This window comes from Acipenser ruthenus, chromosome 26 (genome assembly GCF_902713425.1).
Source record: "Acipenser ruthenus chromosome 26, fAciRut3.2 maternal haplotype, whole genome shotgun sequence".
In the NCBI taxonomy this organism is placed as follows: Eukaryota; Metazoa; Chordata; class Actinopteri; order Acipenseriformes; family Acipenseridae; genus Acipenser; species Acipenser ruthenus.
This window is the reverse complement of record NC_081214.1, coordinates 2,747,501-2,771,138: the sequence shown is the minus strand read 5'-3', so window position 1 is coordinate 2,771,138 and position 23,638 is coordinate 2,747,501. Positions and strand designations below refer to the sequence as shown.

The 23,638-nt window shown below is 45.6% G+C and overlaps 6 protein-coding genes across 15 annotated transcripts in view; 3 read left to right on the top strand and 3 right to left on the bottom strand.

The window, feature by feature from the left end:
- Window positions 1-6,179, bottom strand: part of LOC117430299 (rap1 GTPase-activating protein 2-like) — a 74,686-nt gene extending 68,507 nt beyond the window's left edge. For 3 of the 8 annotated variants that reach the window (XM_059000709.1, XM_059000708.1, XM_059000713.1), the window contains exon 1: window positions 5,725-6,060. Coding sequence is in view for 1 of the 8 variants with exons in the window: in XM_059000715.1 (XP_058856698.1) it covers window positions 5,725-5,756 (32 nt within the window). In the remaining 7 variants the exon portion in view is untranslated. Of the gene's footprint in view, window positions 1-5,724; window positions 6,063-6,099 lie in introns of those variants that run through there. The other 5 variants (XR_009308929.1, XM_059000706.1, XM_059000707.1 and 2 more) reach the window with 4 other exon arrangements.
- LOC117429371 (XIAP-associated factor 1-like) lies at window positions 59-5,576 on the top strand. Its single transcript, XM_059000720.1, has 8 exons — window positions 59-204; window positions 995-1,130; window positions 2,067-2,123; window positions 2,603-2,849; window positions 2,984-3,054; window positions 3,211-3,444; window positions 3,781-3,858; window positions 4,679-5,576. Exons 1-7 carry the CDS (start codon window positions 164-166, stop codon window positions 3,826-3,828), a joined length of 834 nt encoding a protein of 277 aa, XP_058856703.1. The 5' UTR covers window positions 59-163; the 3' UTR covers window positions 3,829-3,858; window positions 4,679-5,576.
- A 983-nt stretch (window positions 6,180-7,162) lies between the features above and the next one.
- On the top strand, window positions 7,163-9,567 carry LOC117430916 (F-box only protein 39-like). Its single transcript, XM_034907565.2, has 3 exons — window positions 7,163-8,203; window positions 8,596-8,772; window positions 9,123-9,567. Exons 1-3 carry the CDS (start codon window positions 7,163-7,165, stop codon window positions 9,249-9,251), a joined length of 1,347 nt encoding a protein of 448 aa, XP_034763456.2. The 3' UTR covers window positions 9,252-9,567.
- Window positions 9,568-9,702: 135 nt separating this feature from the next.
- LOC117430895 (tektin-1-like) lies at window positions 9,703-14,500 on the bottom strand. 2 transcript variants are annotated; one of them, XM_059000918.1, is made up of 8 exons: window positions 14,344-14,500; window positions 13,280-13,530; window positions 12,963-13,128; window positions 12,490-12,618; window positions 12,206-12,349; window positions 11,390-11,612; window positions 10,586-10,782; window positions 9,703-10,301 (listed from the first exon to the last, which is right to left on the bottom strand). In XM_059000918.1, exons 2-8 carry the CDS (start codon window positions 13,467-13,469, stop codon window positions 10,142-10,144), a joined length of 1,209 nt encoding a protein of 402 aa, XP_058856901.1. In that variant the 5' UTR covers window positions 13,470-13,530; window positions 14,344-14,500; the 3' UTR covers window positions 9,703-10,141. The 2 variants fall into 2 exon arrangements, with proteins under 2 accessions (XP_058856901.1, XP_033907369.3); XM_034051478.3 differs by having other exon boundaries at window positions 9,705-10,301; window positions 13,280-13,490; window positions 14,344-14,499.
- A 1,112-nt stretch (window positions 14,501-15,612) lies between these two features.
- LOC117429583 (tricarboxylate transport protein, mitochondrial-like) lies at window positions 15,613-20,881 on the top strand. Its single transcript, XM_059000917.1, has 9 exons — window positions 15,613-15,985; window positions 16,809-16,916; window positions 17,182-17,281; window positions 18,279-18,417; window positions 19,127-19,211; window positions 19,318-19,422; window positions 19,678-19,793; window positions 19,880-19,953; window positions 20,410-20,881. Exons 1-9 carry the CDS (start codon window positions 15,745-15,747, stop codon window positions 20,522-20,524), a joined length of 1,083 nt encoding a protein of 360 aa, XP_058856900.1. The 5' UTR covers window positions 15,613-15,744; the 3' UTR covers window positions 20,525-20,881.
- Window positions 20,882-21,205: 324 nt separating this feature from the next.
- LOC117430665 (smoothelin-like protein 2) overlaps window positions 21,206-23,638 on the bottom strand; it is a 25,322-nt gene continuing 22,889 nt past the window's right edge. For both annotated transcript variants that reach the window (XM_059000916.1, XM_059000915.1), the window contains one exon: window positions 21,206-23,148. In XM_059000916.1, the coding sequence (XP_058856899.1) occupies window positions 23,022-23,148 (127 nt within the window). In that variant the 3' untranslated portion in view covers window positions 21,206-23,021. The remainder of the gene's footprint in view (window positions 23,149-23,638) is intronic.

The window sequence follows — 23,638 nt, the reverse complement described above, 5'->3', positions numbered from 1 at the left end:
ATCCTCCAGTTCTGACTCGGGGTCTGGCCTGACATGCAGGACTTTGAGCTGCTTTGTTTTTGCAGTGAGTGTGCTTGTGATCGTTTCAGGCGTGTTAAATATTAAGTGGTTTCACTTTCCATTCCACAGAAGCGAAAGGAAAAGCCAGCCAGGGCTTGGAAACATGGAGGGCAGCTCAGAGGAAACCACGCTCTGCAAGAACTGGTAAGAAGAAGAGATAAAACCTTAAACTGTTTACAAGCGAACACTGAAACAGGTCCTGTGAAAGCAGAGAGCTCTGTTCGATCCTGCTTCCAAGCCTGCAGGAAGCCACTTGACGCTGCTCTGTTTGGCTGGATTCTGACTGCCAGAGGCACTCTGGGAGAATGGTTTGCTTTTGAAACCATTTCCCGTTTAGGAGAATGCTGGCATAGATTCTTAAATGAAACCACTTAAAAGGCCAGCTGAAAGAGATGTGAACACACAGATTCACTGTTCATAATGCAGAGCTAAGAGAGCTGGGCAAGTTTAAAACAATCGGACTGGTACAGATATACCATAGAGGAGCGATTGGAACAACATACTAAACAGGAGAGAGACTTGATTGTTTTATAGTGTTTTTTTTTTTAGCATTAAAATTGTTCGCTGTGTTGTTTTGATACGTTTTTTTTAATTTTTTGCACAGGAAACGCTCTGAGGCAAAGTGTTATCAAACTGAACAGATTATCTGAAATGATACAGAGATGTTTGATGCTCATGCAGTACAGTCAAAAGCAAATGTGTCCAAGTTAGTTTCCTCAGTATTTTCAAATGCAGCTCCAAGCCTGGGTGGACAATGCACAGGGGGCGAGGGTGTTAAGATTTGTACCCAAATCCTGGCTTTCAATGAGGACTGTTTGAAGGACTGTGCTTTTTTAGCCTGTTTACTGAAATGATTTTGTCAGCTCTGTAGGTTTCCTCCAGCTCTATCATACTCACGCAGCTGACTTCTCTTTCTATCGTTTGGTTGCTCAAGCAAGAAGGAGGTGTTGGCCTCGAATTTCTCCCTCCATGAGTCGCACTGCTGGCGCTTCCTGTCTGTCTGCCCGCTCTGTGATGAGCCCGTGCCCAAGGACCAGCTGCAGGAGCATCGCGACACAGAGCACTGCAAGGTCAGGCTATGAGGGGTTAACACAGACCATTAACATAGGGGGGGGGCTCTAGGATTGGACAGGCATGGAGTCAACTGCTCCCTCCAGTCCAGGGCAGGCTTGCGACATGGAGACTGAACTGCTCCCTCCCTCACCCACTAAGAGAAAGGGTGCTCCCTCCAGTCCAGGGCTGGCTTGAGGCATGGAGACTGAACTGCTCCCTCCCTCACCCCCTAAGAGAAAGGGTGCTCCCTCCAGTCCAGGGCAGGCTTGAGGCATGGAGACTGAACTGCTCGCTCCCTCACCCCCTAAGGGAAAAAAGAAACAGTGTGCCAGTAAATATAATGCAGTCATACGAGTCTGTCAAGGGCACCAATGCTCTTTATGAATTTGGCCTGGCACATTGATTCACCCTTTTTAAACAACATGAACAATACAAAACAAAAACACAAAACACAAGGTCATCTTCTCCGTGGTTTGTTCAGTGGTTTCAGTGCTGTGTAAAACGCCACTCCACATGCGTTCCCTGGGTCAGTGGTTGCTCAGTTTCCACTGTTGTGCAGGAGAGAAGCAGCTGTTGACAGGGAGCAGTGAAGTGGCTGTTGATGAATGGTTTTGTAATTGGCTCGAGTGCCAGGGCGGGTGTCAAGCTGTCAGTGAAAGCCCTTATGTTATAACAGATAAGTGTATGAGGTAAATGAACACGTTTCCCATGCTGTCCCAAAGCTTATATTAATTCACTGTGGTCTTATATCTTTTTATATCTTCGCTTCCAGCGCACACACATTTTGCTATGCTTCTCCACTTGTATGCAGCCGAATAAGAGATTGTCCCGAACATCAGTCATACTGCCCTTTTTAATGCACCAGATTTGTCTGACTGCAGTTACAGTTGCTATTGTGATAATAACTGCCGTACACTGTACGTTCATTAATATTTCACTTGATATTGATCCAGGTTCGATGCACGCAGTGCAATAAAGAAATGGAGAAATGCAAACTGGAGATACACCAGGTAAACAAACATCACAGAAGAGGGGGAGCCATTCCTCCACTGCCAAGGAAATACCATTTAGAAAAGGATGTATGTGCAGTCAGCCAGGAACTGCTCACAGTTAGTACCAGGAGGTGTGCATTGACGTCGTGAGGTTTGCCAGGGTTATTAAACAGAATGCTTTTATACCTGGCCTCTCCGCAGTCTGTTTGGAGAAGTATTCCTATTCTGATAATGGGCAGTGTATATTGTGAGGTGTGTAGGAGTTTGTTTCTAAATAATCAATATTTATCACAAGTACTAAGAAGTATATATCGTGAAGTTTGCATTAGGGGTGGGATTTCTTTATATAATATATCGTAATAGAGGTATGTATAGTTTGTAGCTCACTGTAGATCCCCAAACGAATGAAGAAGTGTGTTTTATAGTTATCGTATGGTGAGATTAGCGCACAGCTCCGAGTCTGCAGCTGTTATTGCTTGTGTGTGTGCCCTGTGCAGTCTGAGCAGTGTGCGGAGCGGCTGGTGAGCTGTGAGTTCTGTGATCTGGAGCTGCCCCTCAGTAAGCTGCAGGAGCACGGGGATGCCTGCGGGAGCCGCACCCAGCGCTGCCACAACTGCGACCGCTACGTGATGCACCGTGAGCAGGAGAGACACAGCCGTGAGTGCAGGGGCAAGAGAGAGGGAGCAGAGGAACAGCGAGAGGAGGAGGAGGAGGAGGAGAAGACATACACCTTCTACAACCGCAGTGAGCATGCCCGAAATGCTTTTTAAAATAGTCTGAAACATCCGAGCAAGATTCTTGCTCCCTAGGCCCCTGGCCACAGTCTTGGCACGGTATAGGTGGAGCATTGCTGTACATTCAAACCATGTTTTTCTCAGGTTCCGCCTTCAAGTTTCCATGTTGGTACTGCATGAAGTCTTTCCCAGAAGAGGAGCTGAATAAGCACCAGGTTGGTAGCATGAAAAGGAAGAGGAGGGGCTATTTACTAAACGGGACTTGGTTTGCCAGTTGTAAACCACTGCCGTGTTGTTGGATTACAGCCACTCCTTGCTTTATAAATACTGCTTGTGCCTCGTCCTGAAACGTGTGTGTTGTCCTCTTTAAGCTGGACTGCAGTCGGCCGTCCCGTCACAACGCAGGTTTCCGCCCCACGCCCTCCCCGCCCTTGCTGGGGGACCCCCGGCCTCACTTTGGGGTCCCGCGGTCCTCCCGATCGCCCACATTCCCTCTGTGGGGGCTGGAGAGTCCGGACAGGGAGGACCGGGAGACTGAGGATGAGATCATGACCTGCTCAAACTGCCACCTCGCCCTGCCCTCAGACACACTGCGCTGGCACCAGGTAACCCCTCCTCTATTCATCAGCTACAAGCTGTGCTCTAGCGGGACCACCACTGCCCAGAAAACAAACCAGAGCGTTCTTTAATGGTATGAATCTGAAAACTGTCCACACAAACAAAAACTGCCCTTCTACAAACTGAATTCCATATCTAATAAGTTAAGCTGTACACGTGACCCCCTAATCCAGAAACTCAGCTCTGTTCTCTTGCCCATCTACTTGAATGAAGACAGTCCTATACTTCCAATCCATGTCTGTCACTTACTGAACTGATGGTTCAGTTGAATCGGATGATGAACTTCAATGTTATCCCGACTGCCTCTTACACTCTTTTTTCAGACTAAATGCCTGCTTTACGATGGTTTGAGGAACCCGGTAGAAAAATGAAACTCGCAAGACTCCAGTGAAGCGTAAATGGTGAGAAGAATGAAAGGGATAACTCCTACTCTCCATAACCAACAAGCAGGCCAGTCACTAGAATACCAGTGTATGCTGCTCCTGCACTGCAAAACCAAGCGCTGAAAGAAAAGCCGACAGCAGTACGGAGCAGCACTTACTCAGCAGGAGCGAATGCCATTTAAAAAGCCACATGGACACGATGGCAGACTTCCTGCCAGGTAACACGGAGTTACAGTAAGCCATCAGTGTCACCCGACTCATGGCAAGCTCCTGACTTAAGTGCGTCTCCATGCGTCAAGCCTGCCCTCAAACTTGAGACGTAAATCTAGCAAAATGTACCTATAGTTTGATTGGACCTCAGGATGATGCTCTGTGACACCTAATCCCAGACTGTTTAATACAGTAGAAAAGAACACATCAGAATAGAGTAACTGCATCCCTCCTCATTCACAACACATCAGAATAGAGTAACTGCATCCACCCTCATTAACAACACATCAGAATAGAGTAACTGCATCCACCCTCATTCACAACACATCAGAATAGAGTAACTGCATCCCTCCTCATTAACAACACATCAGAATAGAGTAACTGCATCCACCCTCATTAACACATCAGAATAGAGTAACTGCATCCACCCTCATTCACAACACATCAGAATAGAGTAACTGCATCCACCCTTATTAACAACACATCAGAATAGAGTAACTGCATCCACCCTCATTAACAACACATCAGAATAGAGTAACTGCATCCACCCTCATTCACAACACATCAGAACAGAGTAACTGCATCCACCCTCATTCACAATGTTGCTTTATCTTGTTTTGTTTTACAGGTCCATCAATAACATCTCCATGCCAAGATTTCCATTCAATCTCTATGCTGTGCAAAAGGTCTCTCACACCTGCCTTAAAAACATTACGAACCATTTATGCAATCTCTACATGTTCTGTTCCAGGGAAGCCTGTCTGAGTAACTGAATAACTGCAGTACCGATTCGCATTACAGAATACTAGTTTACGAAGAAACGTCACGTTTACATTGTGTGTTCTCCTAATTCGGAATCAGAATGCTATGTCATTTAAGTAATTTGATACATTCTAAAAATATATATTTTTTTCACATAAACAAAAATGTTTGGCTACAAACTGCTTCGTCCTATTTTGAGGACATCAAGATATTTTACATTTTTAGGCTTCCGTTTCTTATTTCACACTGAGGCGTCATAAAAGCATCTGAAGGGATGTATTTGCAAAATTAACCGCTACATGTAGAATTAACTTTTGCGTTTAACATAACTAGTGCAAGTTACCATAACAATATAGTTAAAGAGAAAATTAAAACGCCAGGTGGATTCCAGGCGCTTCACGTGTTAAGAACAGACTGATCATTATAGTGCTTGCGTAATAACTCTGCTCCTGCTGGTGTTTGCTGCTCCTGCTGTATTATCTATTAAATACATGAAGGTACTCTCAAGGGTCAAACCGGGCTTCTGTGAAGGCTGGAAGAGGGGCTTTAAATGCGTGTTTAAGTGTGATCAGTATGGATAGTCCGTGAGGTGCTGTAGTCAGTGTGTGAGGTGGTGTTACTGGCTTGGTAACCTCACTGTACTACAGCATTATATACTAATACCCCTGTTAGGTTTGAATCTTGTAATGCTATTCATAAAGTCCTAATAGTCGTGTCTGTGCCGCCAAACACCAGAACAATAAACGAGCCTGTTTCCAAGCCTCCCACTCTGTGTTGTCATGTTTTGTTTACTGTCCAGAATGCATCGTTACATTTATTTCTAAATTATAAAGTTTTGAGATGATAGAAATGACTGGAAAGTAGAAAAATAATTTTTAAAAAAAGGCTTTATAAAATGCTGTATAAACGTACCTTGCTGGCCTGGCTCGCCCTGCCGCTGTCATGGCAAATTTCGTCCCCTTATTTAAGTATATTAATACACGTTATTAACGCACTTTTACACAAATAACACAACTAATGGCTGGGTGTGTCTGAAAAGAGAGACAACATTAGTCGCACTGTATTGAAATTAGGTTCGGGGTTTTCAATACAAACAATACTACAATAATAATAACTGTGTTGATCCGATCTGTGCACGTTCACATCAACACCAAATTGTTTAAAAGCGAATACTACGCTATTATATTGACAGGGTGGAAGGTAAGGATGTGTGATCTAATAATGAACGCCCAGTCTGTTCCGTGTTTCCAGTACGGTCATATTGAAATGTCCAGCATACATACATACGGTCCAGACTTCACAGCGTGTTTATAGTTTTTATCAGCTCCCGACGCAGCCGTATGACCGGTATGCAGGTGAAGTCAAGACTCGTGACGTGTTCGCTTTAGGACCTACCATGCACACCTGGGGGCAGAGGGACTGTCTAATTACAGTAACCCATTCATTCAAGTTTCAGCGTTTTAATAAATATACATATCTAGGCTACATTACACGTTCTTCATATAAACATGCGGAGTGTATGCTACGGTTTGACTTCACTTAAATAACAATAGAAATACATGAATACATAATTAAACCTAAATAAAAGTCATACAGTTGAAAAATGAAGTCGATTACATTCTAAATGAATGGCGAAGCCTGAGTCGTTTATGTATGTATGTATGTATGTATGTATGTATGTATGTATGTATGTATGTATGTGTGTATGTATGTATGTATTTTAGAAGTCGGTGCCTTGACAATGTTAATATGACGTCAAGCAGTCAGACACAGGCAGGAATCATGACTTCTGCATTCAAAATAACATCCTGCGATCTTCAAAACCTGGTAGCAAATGCGTGGTATTGTATTTACTGTTTGATTGGTTAACAAAATATGAATGGAATTGATTCATTCACGTTTGTTTGACACACACACACAGCTGTACTGTGTTATTAATGTTATGTAGCTTTTACATTACATCACTTGATGTCATCATTACACAATAATACAGCAGATATAAGCTTGAGCTGAGAGGGACTCCTGCTTTACTGCTTGCTTCTGTGGGCTAGTCTTGGGCAGACAGTTTGCAGCTGACAGTTTAGACCTAGAGTGCAAAGCACTGACTGCCCGGATAAACCCACTTTAGCTTGCAAGACTGACCATCAGCATCCTCGCCAATGACGAAACCATCCTGGTTTTGGGCCTTACCGACTGCACTGCAATCCAGTAGAGAAGGGGGGTATGGTTTACACCTGTCGGCCTCGCCACTCTTAAGACGTTGCCTCTGTGTTTCCTTACATCAGCTGTAAGGAAGCTCCTGGAACTGATTACCCAACCATTTGCTGATCTCAAACGCTCCAAAATCAGGATGGACGCAGCAGCCTCCACCTCAACATCTGACGCCCTGGATGAACCTGGGGACTTCACCTGGACTTACCTGCCGGACGTCTGCCTGCGAAGGGTCTTCAGGTTCCTGCCTGACCGCGACAGAGCGAGGGCGGCTCTGGTTTGCCGGCACTGGAACCGGATCATGTACTCGCCGGACCTCTGGAGGTTCCGCTCCTTCTCCTTCTCGGGCAGATCTTCCAAATCCCGTCGCTCGGAGTTCGAGTCAGCCGTCTGGTATGCCAAGAAGTTTGGGAGCTACCTGGAGAACCTGGAGATCAAGTACACAAACCCGCACAACTCCCTGGTGTCCAAGAGGTTCCAGGCTGCCATGAGGACCTTCCTGGCCGTTTTGAGGAAGGACAACAGCCGCCTGAGGTCCTTCACCATCTCCTACCTGGAGCTGGACAGGGCAGCCTGGTCACAGAGCGTCAGGAACGCTCTGCTCAAGAGTCTGTGCCTCTTCTTGCGCAGGGAGAGCCGGCACCTTGAATACCTGAACTTCAAAGGGGCCAGGGTCAGCCTGCCACAGGGGTGCACCTTGCTGAGCTCGGTCAGCCATTCGGAGAGGAACTCCTCCATCTCTGAGCTCAACATTGAAGACTTCTTCTGCATGCCCATCGCCGTCCACGCCCACACCATCTTCAGCCAGACCCTAGCCAGGTTTCAGAACCTCTCCAAGCTCTCCTTGAACTACGCATGCATCTCCGACGAGGTCCTGGAGACCCTCGCTGCCAGCTGTGCTAGCACCCTGCGCACGCTCAGCGTCAAGTGCCACGTCCACGAACCTCACAGCCAGGTGGTGTGGGGTTTCTCCTGGGCCAAGCTGGCCAGCCGCAGCTCGGACCTGCGCGTCAACTTCTACTTCGAGCGGCTGATGAAGAGTGACCGTCTGAGCAGGATCCTACTGCCGGAGATCCCCATCCGCAGCCTCAGCTTGACCAACTGCTACTTCGGGGACGCGGACTGGACTGTGAAACCCACGCTGGTCGAACTCCTGCCAAATTACAAGGCTTCTCTGCAGGTACACGCTGTCGTTTTCCTCTTAAGTCTTTGAGATTGAAAAGAATATACAAGCAAAGTTGCTGCACTGTTTGGTAATCCCCAGCAGAATCAACATGAATAATTGCAGTTTAAAGGGGAGGTGACTTTGGCCACAGTTTTTTTCAGTGTCAATCTCGTTTCATTTGTGACCTAAGCCTGATTTTAAAATTCCAGGAGAAAGGCCAGTGCCTCCACCAACTCACCAAAATATAAAATCGAAGTCTTCCCAATGCATTATAGTCCCCTCCATTAGAATCCATTTCTACTGTGTATAACTGATATACTGTTTCATCAGTGTAAGTGTTTTGTGGTGGTGGTTGTTGAAAGGATCTACACATCAAGTTTTATAAGGGACTGCATTCTGTATTCTAGAGGCTTACCTTGGATTTTAACAACAGCCACGAGTCTATCGATAACGAGCTCCTGGGGCTGATTTTGTTGTGCAGTAAACTGTATTACCTGAAAATCTGGGCTTTTCTTGAAGTCAGATTCATTGAGACATTGCTGCAGAACCGACAAGAGAACAAGTGTGTGTTCCGCACCCTCAAGGTAAGTGTATACTGACGGCAGATGCTTTCATTTGAGTAACACAGGACTGTTGATGTTTTTCAGGAATTAGGTTTAATGCTGCATACAAAATAAACACGTTCTATAGAACCTTGTCTCTTCAGGAGGCACAGCGTTGATTATGACATCACAATAGAAAAACGTTATGACATGCAGCACCAGTATGTAATAATGCATAATACGTTTTTATATGTTTTCCAGCAGATCCCTAAGATTGCCATGTCTTTTGATATTTTATATAATTTATAATAAACTGCTTTTTTTTTTTCTTTATGTGAGATTAGTAGCTGTTAGCTGTTGATATTTTGGGGGTATGTATTTCTCTCCTGTAGGTTCGGATTTACACACAGAGATACGAGACGAACGAAGAGGACAGTCTTCTGCAACAGGTCCAGTCGCAGTACAGGGAGCTGATCGACAACGAACTGAACTACTTTGTCATCCCCTACCCCTTGATGTAACACACGTTGCAATGCAGTGGAGCTAAACACTGCAGAGTCACATAGCCACACTCAGCTGCAATCCCCAGGCTAAAATCAAACATCACAGGGTGGGATCTCTGTTTATTATGAGTACTGACAGAACATGAAACACATCCAAGACCAGTTACAGGAACAGGGATTTTCATTGAAAGAATTGACTCTGGTCACTCACTCACTCGATGCTGTTGAAAATAAAGAATTACCGGTAAGACTTCGCCACAACGCCACTTCTAGAAATGAGTTTGGGATTTTAATTTCTTTTGCCCAAACTGCATGACATTACATCTCTTATACAATGAGACACACCACACACAGCATTTACTGTAATGTCACACCACACAGTTCTAACCCCACCCAGGGAGAGTTATATTATGCAAGGAGTGTCCGAAAATGTAGTGAAAAACTGCAACAAACTTCTCATCCTCAAAATCAACAGTTTTAATGGAATAAAGTCTTCAGAGCTCAGGCAACGCTTCCATTCTGTAATAGCAGTAAAACCCAGCTAACAGCACAGCAAGAACAGATAAATGGAAAACTCGATTATAGTGTTACATACAAACGTCCTACATGTTATAAATAAACTCCAGAACCTCTTTAAATACAGAGCGATGTTTAACAGATTGATAACTGATAACATACAGGATGCTTCAAGAAATAGCCAGGCATGGATTTATCAAATTAGACAAGATTTTATTAATAAGGTCACTGTGACATCATTGCTTGGTATAACTGTATCCATGGACAATGGTGAGGCATCATAATTAAACTACGGGGGTCATGATGCAGCGCGTCTAGAGGCTGGTATCTCCTGAGAGGGAGCTCGCTTTGTCGACCCTGCTGATTACAGAGGGCTGGATCCCTGCCGGCGCTCAGAAGCTGTTGATGGCAACGGTCTCCCTCAGCTGCATGCAGAGCACCTCGTCGATGTACAGAGTGTTCGATTTCACCTGGATCTCCTCCTCCAGGGACAGCTGGTTCCTGACCAGACCCCGCAGCTCTGCTTCAGCCTGGTGCAGAGTCTCGCTCAACCTGGGGAGAGTGAGGGTGGAGAGGAGAGTGGGAGAGAGAGTGAGTCAGGGTGGGAGAAGCTCAGAGGGACTGGGGGTGAAGGGGGGAGAGGAGGAAGAGCGTGTGAGAGTGAGAGCAGATCTGGGAGAGAGAGTGGGGGAGTAACAAAGGGAGGCTGGGAGAGAGTGTTTATCATGCTTTCTCTGTTTTCCTACACTGTTCCATGCTTTTCCATTGATACACCCAGGTAAGCCTTCTGATCCCCTCCACGCACTGCTCCTGCGGGAGGGGGTAGTGTCCCTCACCTCTCCACGTTGCTGGTGATCTCCTGCACCTCGCTGAAGAGCCTGTGCTGGGCCGGGTCTCGGCACAGCTCCACGTTGGGCCGCTGAGTCCGCGTCTCGAGGCGGGTCTGAGCCACCTTCATCGGCGCCTCCTTATTGGCGATGGCTTTCTTCAGCAGATCAATGTTCTTCTCCTGAGACGTGATCTGCTCCATCACCTGGGAATCACAAAGCAAGGTGTGTCAGAAAAACACATACTCCTGCCAAGGAAAGATCCCACATGAGAGGTTCGCTATTCAAGTGAAATATAACAGCAAACGAGGATTCATTTTATTAAAATCGGAACAGTTCCCAGGATATAGCTTTTAAAAGTTAGGTCCCCGTGATTTGAGAAGAAGCAGGTGGCTCATTACATTCCCTGTTACAACTGTCTATTTGCACAAATCATTACAAATAAAAAAAAAAGACAACAAAAAAGTACAAGAAAGAAAAAAAATAATTTACACATCAGCAATCACAAATACACTGCATATACAGGGATCGAAATCAGACTCCCAATGCACAGCAGTTTGATCCAGTCCTAGTTTTACTAACACACACCTGAGCGTGTTACCTATACGCTGTGGCTAATCAAGCTCAAACTAAAACCTGGAATGGGTAAAACTGCTATGCAGTCTTATTTTCATCCCTGTGATATATATATATAAAATATATATTTTGTTTCTTTCATGTGTACTAATTTATGGCTTTTAAACCAGCATTCATTCCAGGGAAAGGCGCACCTGCAAGACGCTTGGTGCCCCTTGCCCCTGGTGCCGCCCCTACCTTGCCCAGGTGCTCCTCCAGCTTGCCCTTGGCTGCCTTGGTCTCACGGACTCTGTTCCGCAGTGCCAGGTCGGTGGTCTCGCGCTGCTGGCTCAGGTCCTCCGCGGTCTGCAGGAGGATGTTGTCGATCAGGCCGCGCAGGGTCAGGGAGTTATTCTTCTGCTTCTCCGCCTTCAAAATGTTCACGTTGGAAAAGTTTTCCCAGTCCTCTGGGGTCGAGGCACTGCAAAACAGACCACAGCAGCGTTTTACAGTTCAACTGCGTTACGTCAGGAATAAATAAATAAATAAATAATTTATTTCTTAGCAGACGCCCTTGTCCAGGGCGACTTACAAGATATCACATTATTTTTACATACAATTACCTATTTATACAGTTGGGTTTTTACTGGAGCAATCTAGGTAAAGTACCTTGCTCAAGGGTACAGCAGCAGTGTCCCCACCGGGGGATTGAACCCATGACCCTCCGGTCAAGAGTCCAGAGCCCTAACCACTACTCCACACTGCTACAAAACCCTAGTTACAGGTGTGTCTACTGCCTACACTTACAGACTGAGAACTACCACTGGGATTCCATTGTACTACCAAACCTAGCACATGGAAATAAGACTCCCAGTTTGATCCATTTTACTGGTTTCACTAAAGCCACACCAGAGTTTGTTATATACACTGTCACTAATCAAGCTTGTAGTAAAACTTCCATCCCTGCAGCAACACAGTGCATTTTGAACAAATACTTCTGCCAATATCGGTCCTGATAAAGTTCCCATTGACATTGATTGTAAATGCAGCCCCGGCAGGTAGAGATCTCCTCACCTGCCCCCATTCATGCTGATCCCGGCTGTGTACCCCAAGTCTGCCGTGTTGTTTGACAGGACTGTGCACAAACCATCAATCTTCTGGGCCTGAAACTTATCCTTGAGGTCCTTCTCCAGGTGATACTTAGCAGAGCGGTTCAGCCTAAAGGATGAAGAGAAGAATTTAAAAAGGCTGGAGGTTTAACCCACCCACCAGCCCCTACCCGATTAGCTTGTTATTATGTGTGCAGCAGCAGCAACCCCCTGGTTGAGCGAATAGTGGTTTATCCCTCCTTCCCCCACCTGATCTGCTCGTTGGTCTGCTCCAGGGTGCGCTGCAGCAGCGCCGACACGGCGTGGATCACCTCCAGCTCCTTGATGAGCTCCCGCTCCGCCGCGTCATGCACCAGGTCGATCGCAACACGCTTCTCCCTGCAGGGAACATGGGAAGCACAGGTTACACGTCTCTGATGCAGCCTGCACGACCACCCGAAGAAGCGTTTAGCACTGTACTGCAGGTATGCACAGCAACTGAAGTTAACAGTGATTTTAATGCTCATTTTAACGCTATGCTAATGCAAAGACTGCAGTGCTCTTATTGCACAGCAGTCTCGCCACACAATCCAGGTTTTACTATGACCTTGATTAGCCACAGCGTCTAGGTGTGTTCAATTAAACTCCCAGTAAAACCAGGAACGGGTCAAACTGCTAGGCAGTGGGAGTCTTGTTCCCATCCCTGTAATGCATTCTGTGAGTTCTGTAATGTCCCTGCTCACCTCTCTGCGAGACACTGCTGCGTGACTGCCAGGGGCCCTGCGCAGTTCTCCATGGCTTTCTCCAGCCGGGTCCTGTAGGTGAGCAGCACCTCAGTCTCATTGACTATATCCTCGAGCTTGTTGTCCAGCTCCTGCTTCCAGAAACGGATATCCTCGATCCTCTGCTCTGAAACACACAAGCCGGGTGGCAGTGTGAGACACCAAGGCACTCGTACAGGTTAATCTAAGGTTCATTGGTAGTGAACTGGAGCCCTAAATCCACGTGGCTGTCTGCTCTAATAAACACACACAGCAGGGAGGCGGAGGTGTCTAGGTACCTAGTTTCTTCTGGACGTCCCGCTGCGATATGCGGGTTGCTTTCTCCGTTTCCTCCACCAGCCTCTGGCTCTCTGCGATCAGCCGCTCGGACCGGGATCTCTGCGCCTCAGCATTGCTGTAGCGGTTCTTATTGGCCAGGTGCCACTCATGGGGCAGGAACTTGGGAGGGAGCTGAACGAGTCGGGCCATTCTTCCTTCCTGGGGTCTTTCCTGGGATTACACAGAAGGGGGTTGAAAGCCTTGAGTGTACCTTATTTCAGGGGTGGATTTATAAAAAAAATAAGAAAAACAAAAAAACAGCTTTACCTTACCCTGCTAGAAAGCATTACACACTGCTATTGAACCAGACTCCTAGACATGAGACATCCCGGCATCAGCCAAAATGCTGGACCCTTGATTAATCAGATCTTAACTATTATGTTTGCACGCATTTTCTCGAAAGCTTACGAGGTTTGTAACTCCTTTTTCTGCTGGAAATGACTCCTGGGGATAGTGTAACAGCATACCCTTTAAACATGAAGCCACAGCTGGATCAACTTACGTGACTGGAGCCTGTAACTTCCAAGAAGCTGCCTTGGAGTCAGGGTGCAGCCTGGGTGTGAAGGGGTCACACCGTTACTAATTAACAGGGGAATGCAGCAGGACTGGGGAGCACCTTTTAACAGCTTTGCTGTAGTAACCTATCCCCACACCCGCGTCGAGGGTATACCACAATACAGGCGTGGCTATCATTGCTGGACATGGGGCCTTGACTGAATATTTTACAGGAGCGTTTTAATAAAAAGAATTATAAACACCATTCATTTTAGCTTGCGGCCATCTTGATAGATTGATGTTAATGCTGGCTCTTCGTCCTCAAAAGTTTCATATGAAGAGTTTTAGTTAGCAATTAAAAAAAAATCGAATTGCTTGGATCCCAACTGGATTTAATTGTTACGGAGATTAAACGTCCATTCGCTGACCAGTACACCGCTTGTGCAAACTCTTGTATACTTTCTCGAGGTTTGACACCGACCAACTTGCAGTAAGACATACAACAAGTTTAAATGGTTCAGTATCTTACCTGTAGATGCCCTCTGTGTCACAACCGACCACTTCAGATTTATTTTAATGAAGTAAATGATTCCGGCGATTTTACACTCAATGTCCACTCATGTCCAGACCGTCAGCACTGCCTCACGGCAGAGGGAGCCAAGGACATCAACAAACGATCACCATAGCAACATGGTTAACGCTGCCTGCATAGCAACGGGGGCGGCGTGTAAAATGAACACCAGGGAAGCGGTGGGTGGAAGAACCGAGATACACAGACCTAGTCAACTTTGTGTACAACTCTTTGTGTACATTTTCCGTAGCATTGTAACTCCAGGCTGTTTACTCATTCATAAATGTTAAATTCAGATGTATGTATGCAAAGCAAGCTCCTGTGTGTGCTGTGACGACCTTCGTTTCAACCCTAAACTGTAAAAAAATATATACCAGGGATAGGCAAAGGTATGACGCTTTCGGGCAAGGTATGACGTAAACATATATTTGCGTTCATCTAACTCGGTGCTAATAATATGATCTGAATACCATCCATAACTCTACCCCTGTGGTTTTCCCCGTGTAACACTAGATCACACATCTCATTTTTTGTGTGTGTGTGTTTGTTTTAATTGTGTACGGATAATATATTTGAAGAGTTAACACTGCTGAGATATACAAATGCTTAATGTAAAGAAACGTTTACTATGAATTAACGTGCTCAACATCCATGTGTTTTAACAGCGGTACTATAGTAAACTTATACGTGTTTTAGGGTTACTTAGTTAAATATTTACTAGACATGTATTATTTGCATCACTTACAATACATGCAGTTTAATGCCTCTACTTTTTAAAAGTGCTTTTATTGCATTTAAATGCCCGTCCCATTTCAATTTCTAGTCTGACTCGCAGCGGCCCCTCGCCTTATAGCTCTCCTTATTCTCTCATCCAATCACAGCCACTCAGTACCTCCGGCGCAGCCAATAGCAATAGACATTCAGGACCCCCCCCCCCCCCCCCCCCCTTTCTTATTTTATTCCGCAATGCATCCACTGCACGGCAACTTTCTCAAAACCCCACCCATAAACAAAGAGTCGGGCTTGTGCTTGAAAATTGACCAATCGGAGAGCAAACCGCCTCACAACAGAATGCGAATTATCATGACAAGCCCAGCCCTGAATCCAATCGGGCGCTGCTGCTCATTAATATTAAAAAGAGCTCCTGAATATGTATCGCCTGAATGGAAGCGGTGACCAATCACAATGAAGTAACGGGAGGCAATCGAAATGTCGCGATTACATATTCATATATAGCTGTCATTTGTGTCTGTGATTTCCTTGGTGTTGGTTCTAGTTGCATTGTCTTTACGCAGCGCATTCACTCCGTTGTGTTTCTGTTAAATTCAATATATAGATGTGTGTTTCAGCCAAGACCTAATGTCGTCTTTAAGAAAGCCGTTCACAGTAAGCGAGGGACCCTGCAGCGTGAGACCGGGATGCTCACGCCCTACCGCGGCACTGGACCCCAGTCGGGTTCGGGGTTTGGTCCCGGCCGCCGCTGATAGACTGGCTGGTTCTGGCGGTTCGGTACCTGGGTTGGACCCGAGGAGAAGAGTGTTGACTGCAGCGGCTGCCGGGCGAGGGAAGGTGACTCACCCGGGCAAAGCTATATTAGCAGGTACAGTAGTAAATAAAACATATTATTATTATTATTATTATTATTATTATTATTATTATTATTATTATTATTATTATTATTATTATTAATTTTTTGGCGTATATTATAGTACTATTATGTTTGTCGTAAGTCGAGACTAAACCAAGGCAGCACGCCCTCTCATCTCACCTTCGTTTTGTGTGTTATTAAAATATCTTAATATTTATGTTTTTTGTCATGTTTGTTTTTTTTCTTTCCTGCGACACACTTTCTCGATTGTTAATTTATGGCAGAGTTCTAAAAATGAAACTCCCAGCGTCGCGTAGCAACCAATAATATCGCTCTATTAAAACGAAAGCGCCAGGAGCTTACTTAATTACTGCTTCAGCGGCTACACTGAAGTGATTTGATTTTATAACTAGCAAGTGGGGAGGCGCAGGGGAGGCTGCGGTCTGTTTTTCTTTCTTATACTTATGTTTCCGGTGCTTACTTTGCCGGATCGAAACTCTAAAGTCCACTGAAACACAGTGACTACAGCGGGTAGGAATAAGACTCCCATTGCACAGCAGTTTGATCCATTCCTGGTTTTACTATGAGTTTAATAATAATACACACCTGAGCTTGTTACCGATACACTGCGGCTAATCAAGCTCATAGTAAAACCTGTTTTTTTTTGTTTTGTTTTGTTTTAATAAAAACAGCTAGCTTCTACAATGTGGCTGCTTCTTACAGGCTGATCATTAGTGACTCATGACGCTCAGAATGCCCCAGGAGTATCGGAGGGAATCACTCAATCAGTCTAATTGGGGAGGGTCATTGCTGTGCGCCTTGTCTCTCTTTGCAGGTGGACTGGCCGGTGGTATTGAGATCTGTATCACCTTCCCCACGGAGTACGTGAAAACCCAGCTCCAGCTCGATGAGAGAGCCAACCCACCGCGCTACCGAGGGATCGGTGAGAGGCTGGGGTGGTGCTGAGGGGATCGGGGGTAGTACAGAGTACTGGACACGTTATTGGCAGCACTGTCACCCATTATTCCATTCCCTAGTTGATCCATATACAAACACAGGAGTAGCATCCACAAACCCAGCATGTTCTTATAGTGTGCTAGTATGCACTGCAGTTAACTGTAGGAAAGTATTTCATTGTGTAGAAGTGCAGGGGGTGTCCTTTGCTCTGCAGCCAGCAGGGGGCTCAGCAGGCTGTGTTTGTTCTGCAGGTGACTGTGTGAAGCTGACTGTGCGGGACCATGGGGTCAGGGGGCTGTACCGGGGCCTGAGCTCTCTGCTGTACGGGTCCATCCCTAAATCAGCTGTCAGGTGAGGACTGGGACCTGAGGACCAGCACAGTGCATTTATTATACACATATAGAACTGAGGACCAGCACAGTGCATTTATTATATACATATAGAACTGAGGACCAGCGCAGTGCATTTATTATATACATATAGAACTGAGGACCAGCGCAGTGCATTTATTATATACATATAGAACTGAGGACCAGCGCAGTGCATTTATTATATACATATAGAACTGAGGACCAGCGCAGTGCATTTATTATATACATATAGAACTGAGGACCAGCGCAGTGCATTTATTATATACATATAGAACTGAGGACCAGCACAGTGCATTTATTATATACATATAGAACTGAGGACCAGCGCAGTGCATTTATTATATACATATAGAACTGAGGACCAGCGCAGTGCATTTATTATACACATATAGAACTGAGGACCAGCGCAGTGCATTTATTATATACATATAGAACTGAGGACCAGCGCAGTGCATTTATTATATACATATAGAACTGAGGACCAGCGCAGTGCATTTATTATATACATATAGAACTGAGGACCAGCACAGTGCATTTATTATACACATATAGAACTGAGGACCAGCGCAGTGCATTTATTATATACATATAGAACTGAGGACCAGCGCAGTGCATTTATTATATACATATAGAACTGAGGACCAGCGCAGTGCATTTATTATATACATATAGAACTGAGGACCAGCACAGTGCATTTATTATATACATATAGAACTGAGGACCAGCGCAGTGCATTTATTATATACATATAGAACTGAGGACCAGCGCAGTGCATTTATTATATACATATAGAACTGAGGACCAGCACAGTGCATTTATTATATACATATAGAACTGAGGACCAGCGCAGTGCATTTCTTATATATATTGAGAAACTGATGAGTCATTTTTTTGGCTTCCGCCTTCTTCAGATAGCATGTGACTTTGTGGAAGGGGTGACCTGTCTCTGCTTCTGTTTGCCTCTTGTGACTCTGCAGGTTCGGGATGTTTGAGCTCCTCAGTAACCAGGCCCGGGATGGCAGTGGGAAGCTGGATAACACTCGCAGCCTGCTGTGTGGCCTGGGCGCCGGGGTGGCGGAGGCTGTGATGGTGGTCTGCCCCATGGAGACTGTCAAGGTGAGCACCCTGGTCCTGTCCCATATACACAGCACTGTGTAGTGTACCATTGCAAAAGCATTGCAATGTGTAGTGTACCATTGCAAAAGCACTGCAATGTGTAGTGTACCATTGCAAAAGCATTGCAATGTGTAGTGTACCATTGCAAAATCATTGCACTGTGTAGTGTACCATTGCAAAAGCACTGCAATGTGTAGTGTACCATTGCAAAAGCATTGCAATGTGTAGTGTACCATTGCAAAAGCATTGCAATGTGTAGTGTACCATTGCAAAAGCACTGCAATGTGTAGAGTACAATTGCAAAATCATTGCACTGTGTAGTGTACCATTGCAAAAGCATTGCAATGTGTAGTGTACCATTGCAAAATCATTGCACTGTGTAGTGTACCATTGCAAAAGCATTGTAATGTGTAGTGTACCATTGCAAAAGCATTGTAATGTGTAGTGTACCATTGCAAAAGCATTGCACTGTGTAGTGTACCATTGCAAAAGCATTGTGAAATCAGGGTACAATGCAGCAGGAAGCATGGTGGGAAAGCAGTGTGTAAACACCCAGGCAGCTCTCTATACAATATACAGTAGCTTTGTATACATTTTTCAGGTGTGTGTGTGTGTGTTGAGTTATAACTGCTTTCAACTGGCTTTAGTGAGAGTGCCTCGCCTCATGCTGATGTCTGTCTGTCTGTCTGTCTGCCTGCCCGTCCCGCAGGTGAAGTTCATCCATGACCAGTGCTCCTCCAACCCCAGATACAGAGGGTTCTACCACGGCGTGCGGGAGATCATTCGAGACCAGGGTAGGCGAGAGCGCCGCGCTCCCTTGCACACTGAATAGCATGCAGAGGAGGAGGTGGGGAGGAGGTTCACGAGGTGTGTGACTGTGTGACTGCCTGTTTCCTGCAGGGCTGCGTGGGACGTACCAGGGGCTGACAGCCACAGTGCTGAAACAAGGATCCAACCAGGCCATTCGCTTCTACGTGATGACATCTTTTCGCAACTGGTACAAAGGTACGCTGTGGGGGGGCAGTGCAGTGCTGTGTGTTACAATCCACTTTCCTGCAACCCCTACAGAACTGGATCCTCAGCTTCTTAAAAACAGCAATCTCCCAAGGTGCTGCCCAGAGAGGTTAAGCAGGCCATTGAAACATTGATTTAAAAGAGCTTCAAATCTGCAGCAAAAATCTTCACCAGCTTTGGGACAGTCTTGCATATACTTAGATTTCTAGGCACATAAATATGAGGCTGTGTGTTCTGTTCTCCCAGGTGACGACCCCCACAGAGAGATGAACCCCTTCGTGACGGCCGCGTTCGGAGCCACCGCGGGGGCAGCCAGCGTCTTCGGAAACACCCCCCTCGATGTCATCAAGACCAGGATGCAGGTGAGGGGGGCGGAGCTGCTGAGTGCTCCGCGGGGCGGCTGTGTCGAACGGAGAACACAGTGTGATTGTGATTCGTTTGATTTCAGGGTTTGGAGGCTCACCGGTATAAGAGCACCCTGGACTGTGCTTACCAGATCCTGCGCAACGAGGGACCCCAGGCGTGAGTAACAGGGAGAGGAGCGCAATTCTACTAACTCTTCCAACACTGCAAACCTGTATACACCATCCAGAGCCAGGGTCACACATTTACATGTGTAAATGCAATATGCAGATAACACTATAGGGGTGCTCTGTGATTTTGGAAAGAGCCTATTGTATCCGCAGAAATATAATAAAGTAGTTTTATTTAATATGTCCTAGAATGGAAGTAAGAGGCTGGAAATTCAGATTTGAAGTAAAAAATGTGGGAATCTAATTACCACACCTGACCACCAGATGGCATGTGCGTACATTGGTATGAAGTGGACTCATATCCCACTGGAATTGGACGAGGTTTTCATGCAACTGAATGTTAGAATGTTCGAGAGACCCCAGATTTGTGTTTTTAGGTTATAAATCAGCACTGTTATTTTCCTGCGGAGGGGAACTCGCTGACTCTCCTGTCCTCTGCCTGCAGGTTTTACAAGGGGACTGTCCCGCGGCTGGGCAGGGTGTGCCTGGACGTGGCCATCGTTTTCGTCATCTATGAGGAGGTGGTGAAACTGCTCAACAAAGTCTGGATAACTGACTGAGAGAGTCAAATCAGGAAACCTTTTCTGAGCCTTAATATCGTCTAACGGGACCACTGACGAAAAAATACCAATGACTGTGAAAATAACTTACCTGCCATGAGCAAGGACAGTGTATGTTGCATACGTGTGTCATATGTGGTGCCTTATATGAGTTCAAGTGGAAGTGGCCGCTACACTCTGCTTGTTACAGCACTCTTAGCTTTATAGGCCACTTATCATCTGCCTGGGCCTGTGTCTAGCTTTGCTGCCTGCCAATACGTTTTCTCTTAATTGTTAAGCGTTGACTAACTGTTTTTTTTTGTATTACTTTAAAATGAGGCTCAGAGTTTACAATAAAACTGATGTGGTTAAGTGGTTTCTTGAAGCCAAGTTTGGATTTTTATTGCACTGCATGTTTAAAAGCACAGAATTCCTTTGACAACATGGATAGAGCCTGTATTGTTTCCTAGTGCTTGCAGGCACAGTGAATTAGCCCTGTCCTGTACATCTGCAGAGGCAGTTGCAGAGAGGGGACTTGTATTGCATAGGAGAGGGAGAGCTCTCACAACCACGTGTTACTTCCAGTTTCAATGGCAGCTGCCTCGCTGCCATTGCATTGTCTCACCAGCAGGGGTCAGCTTTACCAGTCACATGGCCTGTTATCTTTCCTTACTTAATAACAATGACAACAACTTACAAAAAAAAGAAACAATTTCAACAGTTTATTTTAGTGGTTGTACATACAGAAGTCAACAAATCCCCTTGCTAGTTTACCACGTGTAGAATATATATATATTATGTAGAGAGAGTTGACCTTTAACACCTGTTCACTCAGAGGCAGGAGTGTAATGCAGTTAACTGGCTTTTTAATGCCTCATGCTCATGCTACCACTAGGTGTCACTGTTGCGACACAGCCAGTTAATCCGAACTCTGCTGGCTGGTTTTCTTCCTAGAGGCAGAATGACTTGTTAAACATGCCACCTGAAGCACACTGGGAGCTCAGCTCTCTGCTCTCCCGAGCCCCTGAAGCTGTTCAGGGCACTCTGTGTCTGTGGAGCAGCTTGTACAGGCAGGCCTTGCAAGAAAATCCCTCCTGGCAGAAGCATCTCTGAAGACGGATCGCTCTTTTTTACTTTGGGCCTGTTTTACGAGCATTTTGGCACCCCCTTTGGCATTTTTCTGGCACATATTGCTTTTTTTTTTTTGGTCTTTTTAGATACTCGTTTGTTAAAACTACTTATGACGCATATTTCTTTTTTTTTAGTTTTTTTGTTTTAAGTAGAAACGCAGAGTTAAGCTAGAATACGTCATTGCTTTGGCTAGGCTGATTAATGTGCTCTGATGCAAAGTAACCCTATACTTCACACACGCGCTTGACAGCTACATTAAAAACAGAACTGGACTGGAACAAACCAGATAAAATAAAGAGCTCTCTCGTACGCCTGGAAAAAGAGGACAGGGTTTCTTTTCTTTTCTTTTTTATATCCTAAACGATCCTTTGAACAAAATAATAATCTGTAACGTTATACCTTCAATTTTAATTTGAGAAGCAAACTCTTTGTTGCTTTTCTTTATAATCTGGTTATCCCAGAACTATTAAAAATACACAGCTTGCATGAAGCAGAACAAAAGATGCATTACTGCATAAGTATACGCACGCCCATAGACAGCACAAACTAAAAATGCCAAATATTGTTTTGGCAAAGAACAGACCAAGCAAAAACACTAGCAGGCGATTCTATGTGACTTTTTTGAAAAAAAAACAAAAAAACATAGTATAGGCTTAAAAGAATTTTGGTGTATGATTCCCAATTTAAGCAACTGTAACCTCCCTACTATCGCAATAGGATTTCAATAAAGCCAGACATTACTGCGCCACCCTCTGCTGTATGCAGGGTATACGACAGACAGGATTACATTTAGTACTGCTTGTGATGTTGTGATTTACAGAACACACACAGTCATAGAGCCTCAATAGGCGACAGGCACTTTGAATCGGTGCGGATGTAGGAGCCCTTTGCCAGACTTTACGAAGATTACACACCGTACGGATAATCAGACACTAGTTCTATTTCTACACTCACTGCACTGTTCTCCCCTCTTGCAGGGGTCCATTTAGCATGGCTGACCCCGAGCTCCTGGAAAGTCTGCATGTGCCAGTAGTCACAGGCAGTTATTCAATGTTCATCTACGTTGCTTCTGCGCCAGACTCGGCCGTGCAATCTGTGCCTGGTAAGAAGGTTGCTGTTCTACAACAGACTTGTGAGCTGCTGTCCTCCTGGGGGGATAATCAAGAAGGGATTTGGAACAGAAGTGGCTTCTTTAGAAACAGTTACAGTATCAAAACGTCCTGGAAAAAAACACATTTTTTTAAAAATTGTGTATAGTGGAAGCACAGCTATGATCAGTGCTGGTGGTTCTACAGAGACGGGGATGGGGGTGGCAAGGGGAGCTAGCTTCTCTTCATGGGGTTTGGAGGGTGGGGGTGGTCGTCCCTGTGCCCCCCCGGGCTGGCGTTCACTCGAATCTCCGCAGGTGGTTGTACAGCGACTGCACGTAGGTGAACACACACATGGGGTCAGGCTTGCGACCCATCAGCAGCATGTCCTCCACCTCGATCAGCCGGTCACAGTTTGCCAAGTCTCTGCAACAGGGAAACAGGGAGAAGACTTTACTGAGCTGAACACCCAGCGCAGCATTGGACTTTACAAGTGGTGTCTGTGGTGTATGGGGCACATTTAAGAAGGGCTTTAACACTGACATGACTGTAAGCGGCTTTTAAAACGAAGATTCATTGTGGTACTCGATTGTAAAGGTGAGGGAAGGACAGCGTTTCTCGTTTTTGAATTCTGCATGTTAATGAAGGGCTTTATTTAACACCTGACTGTAGATCATTCTTAAAGGCCATTCCGATCACCCCCAGTTTAGGAGTCGCCAGTCACAACAAGAGCGTTTTACACACTGCAGAACCTACAGGACTCGTGAACAGCTGTTTTTTTTCACCATCGTCACATCTGTACACTAAAGCCTAGCCTGAACCCCTAACAGAAAGCACAGCGGCCCTATAAAGTGGTGGTCGCTCCCCTCGCTCCGAGGCAGTTAAAGTCCGCTCTCCAGCACAGCGTGGTCCCTTT

Excerpts from the sequence above, each read along its gene's own strand:
- LOC117430895 (XM_059000918.1), bottom strand. The coding sequence starts at position 13,469 with ATGGCCCGACTCGTTCAGCTCCCTCCCAAGTTCCTGCCCCATGAGTGG. Across the intron at positions 12,350-12,489 it reads CAGACCAACGAGCAGATCAG|GCTGAACCGCTCTGCTAAGT; the intron begins GTGGGGGAAGGA and ends TTCATCCTTTAG. Across the intron at positions 11,613-12,205 it reads ATCAGCATGAATGGGGGCAG|TGCCTCGACCCCAGAGGACT; the intron begins GTGAGGAGATCT and ends TCTGTTTTGCAG.
- LOC117429583 (XM_059000917.1), top strand. The coding sequence starts at position 15,745 with ATGTCGTCTTTAAGAAAGCCGTTCACAGTAAGCGAGGGACCCTGCAGC. Across the intron at positions 16,917-17,181 it reads ACCGCGCTACCGAGGGATCG|GTGACTGTGTGAAGCTGACT; the intron begins GTGAGAGGCTGG and ends TTTGTTCTGCAG. Across the intron at positions 17,282-18,278 it reads ATCCCTAAATCAGCTGTCAG|GTTCGGGATGTTTGAGCTCC; the intron begins GTGAGGACTGGG and ends GTGACTCTGCAG.
- LOC117429371 (XM_059000720.1), top strand. The coding sequence starts at position 164 with ATGGAGGGCAGCTCAGAGGAAACCACGCTCTGCAAGAACTG. Across the intron at positions 2,124-2,602 it reads GCAAACTGGAGATACACCAG|TCTGAGCAGTGTGCGGAGCG; the intron begins GTAAACAAACAT and ends TGCCCTGTGCAG. Across the intron at positions 2,850-2,983 it reads ATACACCTTCTACAACCGCA|GTTCCGCCTTCAAGTTTCCA; the intron begins GTGAGCATGCCC and ends TGTTTTTCTCAG.
- LOC117430916 (XM_034907565.2), top strand. The coding sequence starts at position 7,163 with ATGGACGCAGCAGCCTCCACCTCAACATCTGACGCCCTGGATGAACCT. Across the intron at positions 8,204-8,595 it reads ATTACAAGGCTTCTCTGCAG|AGGCTTACCTTGGATTTTAA; the intron begins GTACACGCTGTC and ends TCTGTATTCTAG. Across the intron at positions 8,773-9,122 it reads GTGTGTTCCGCACCCTCAAG|GTTCGGATTTACACACAGAG; the intron begins GTAAGTGTATAC and ends TCTCTCCTGTAG.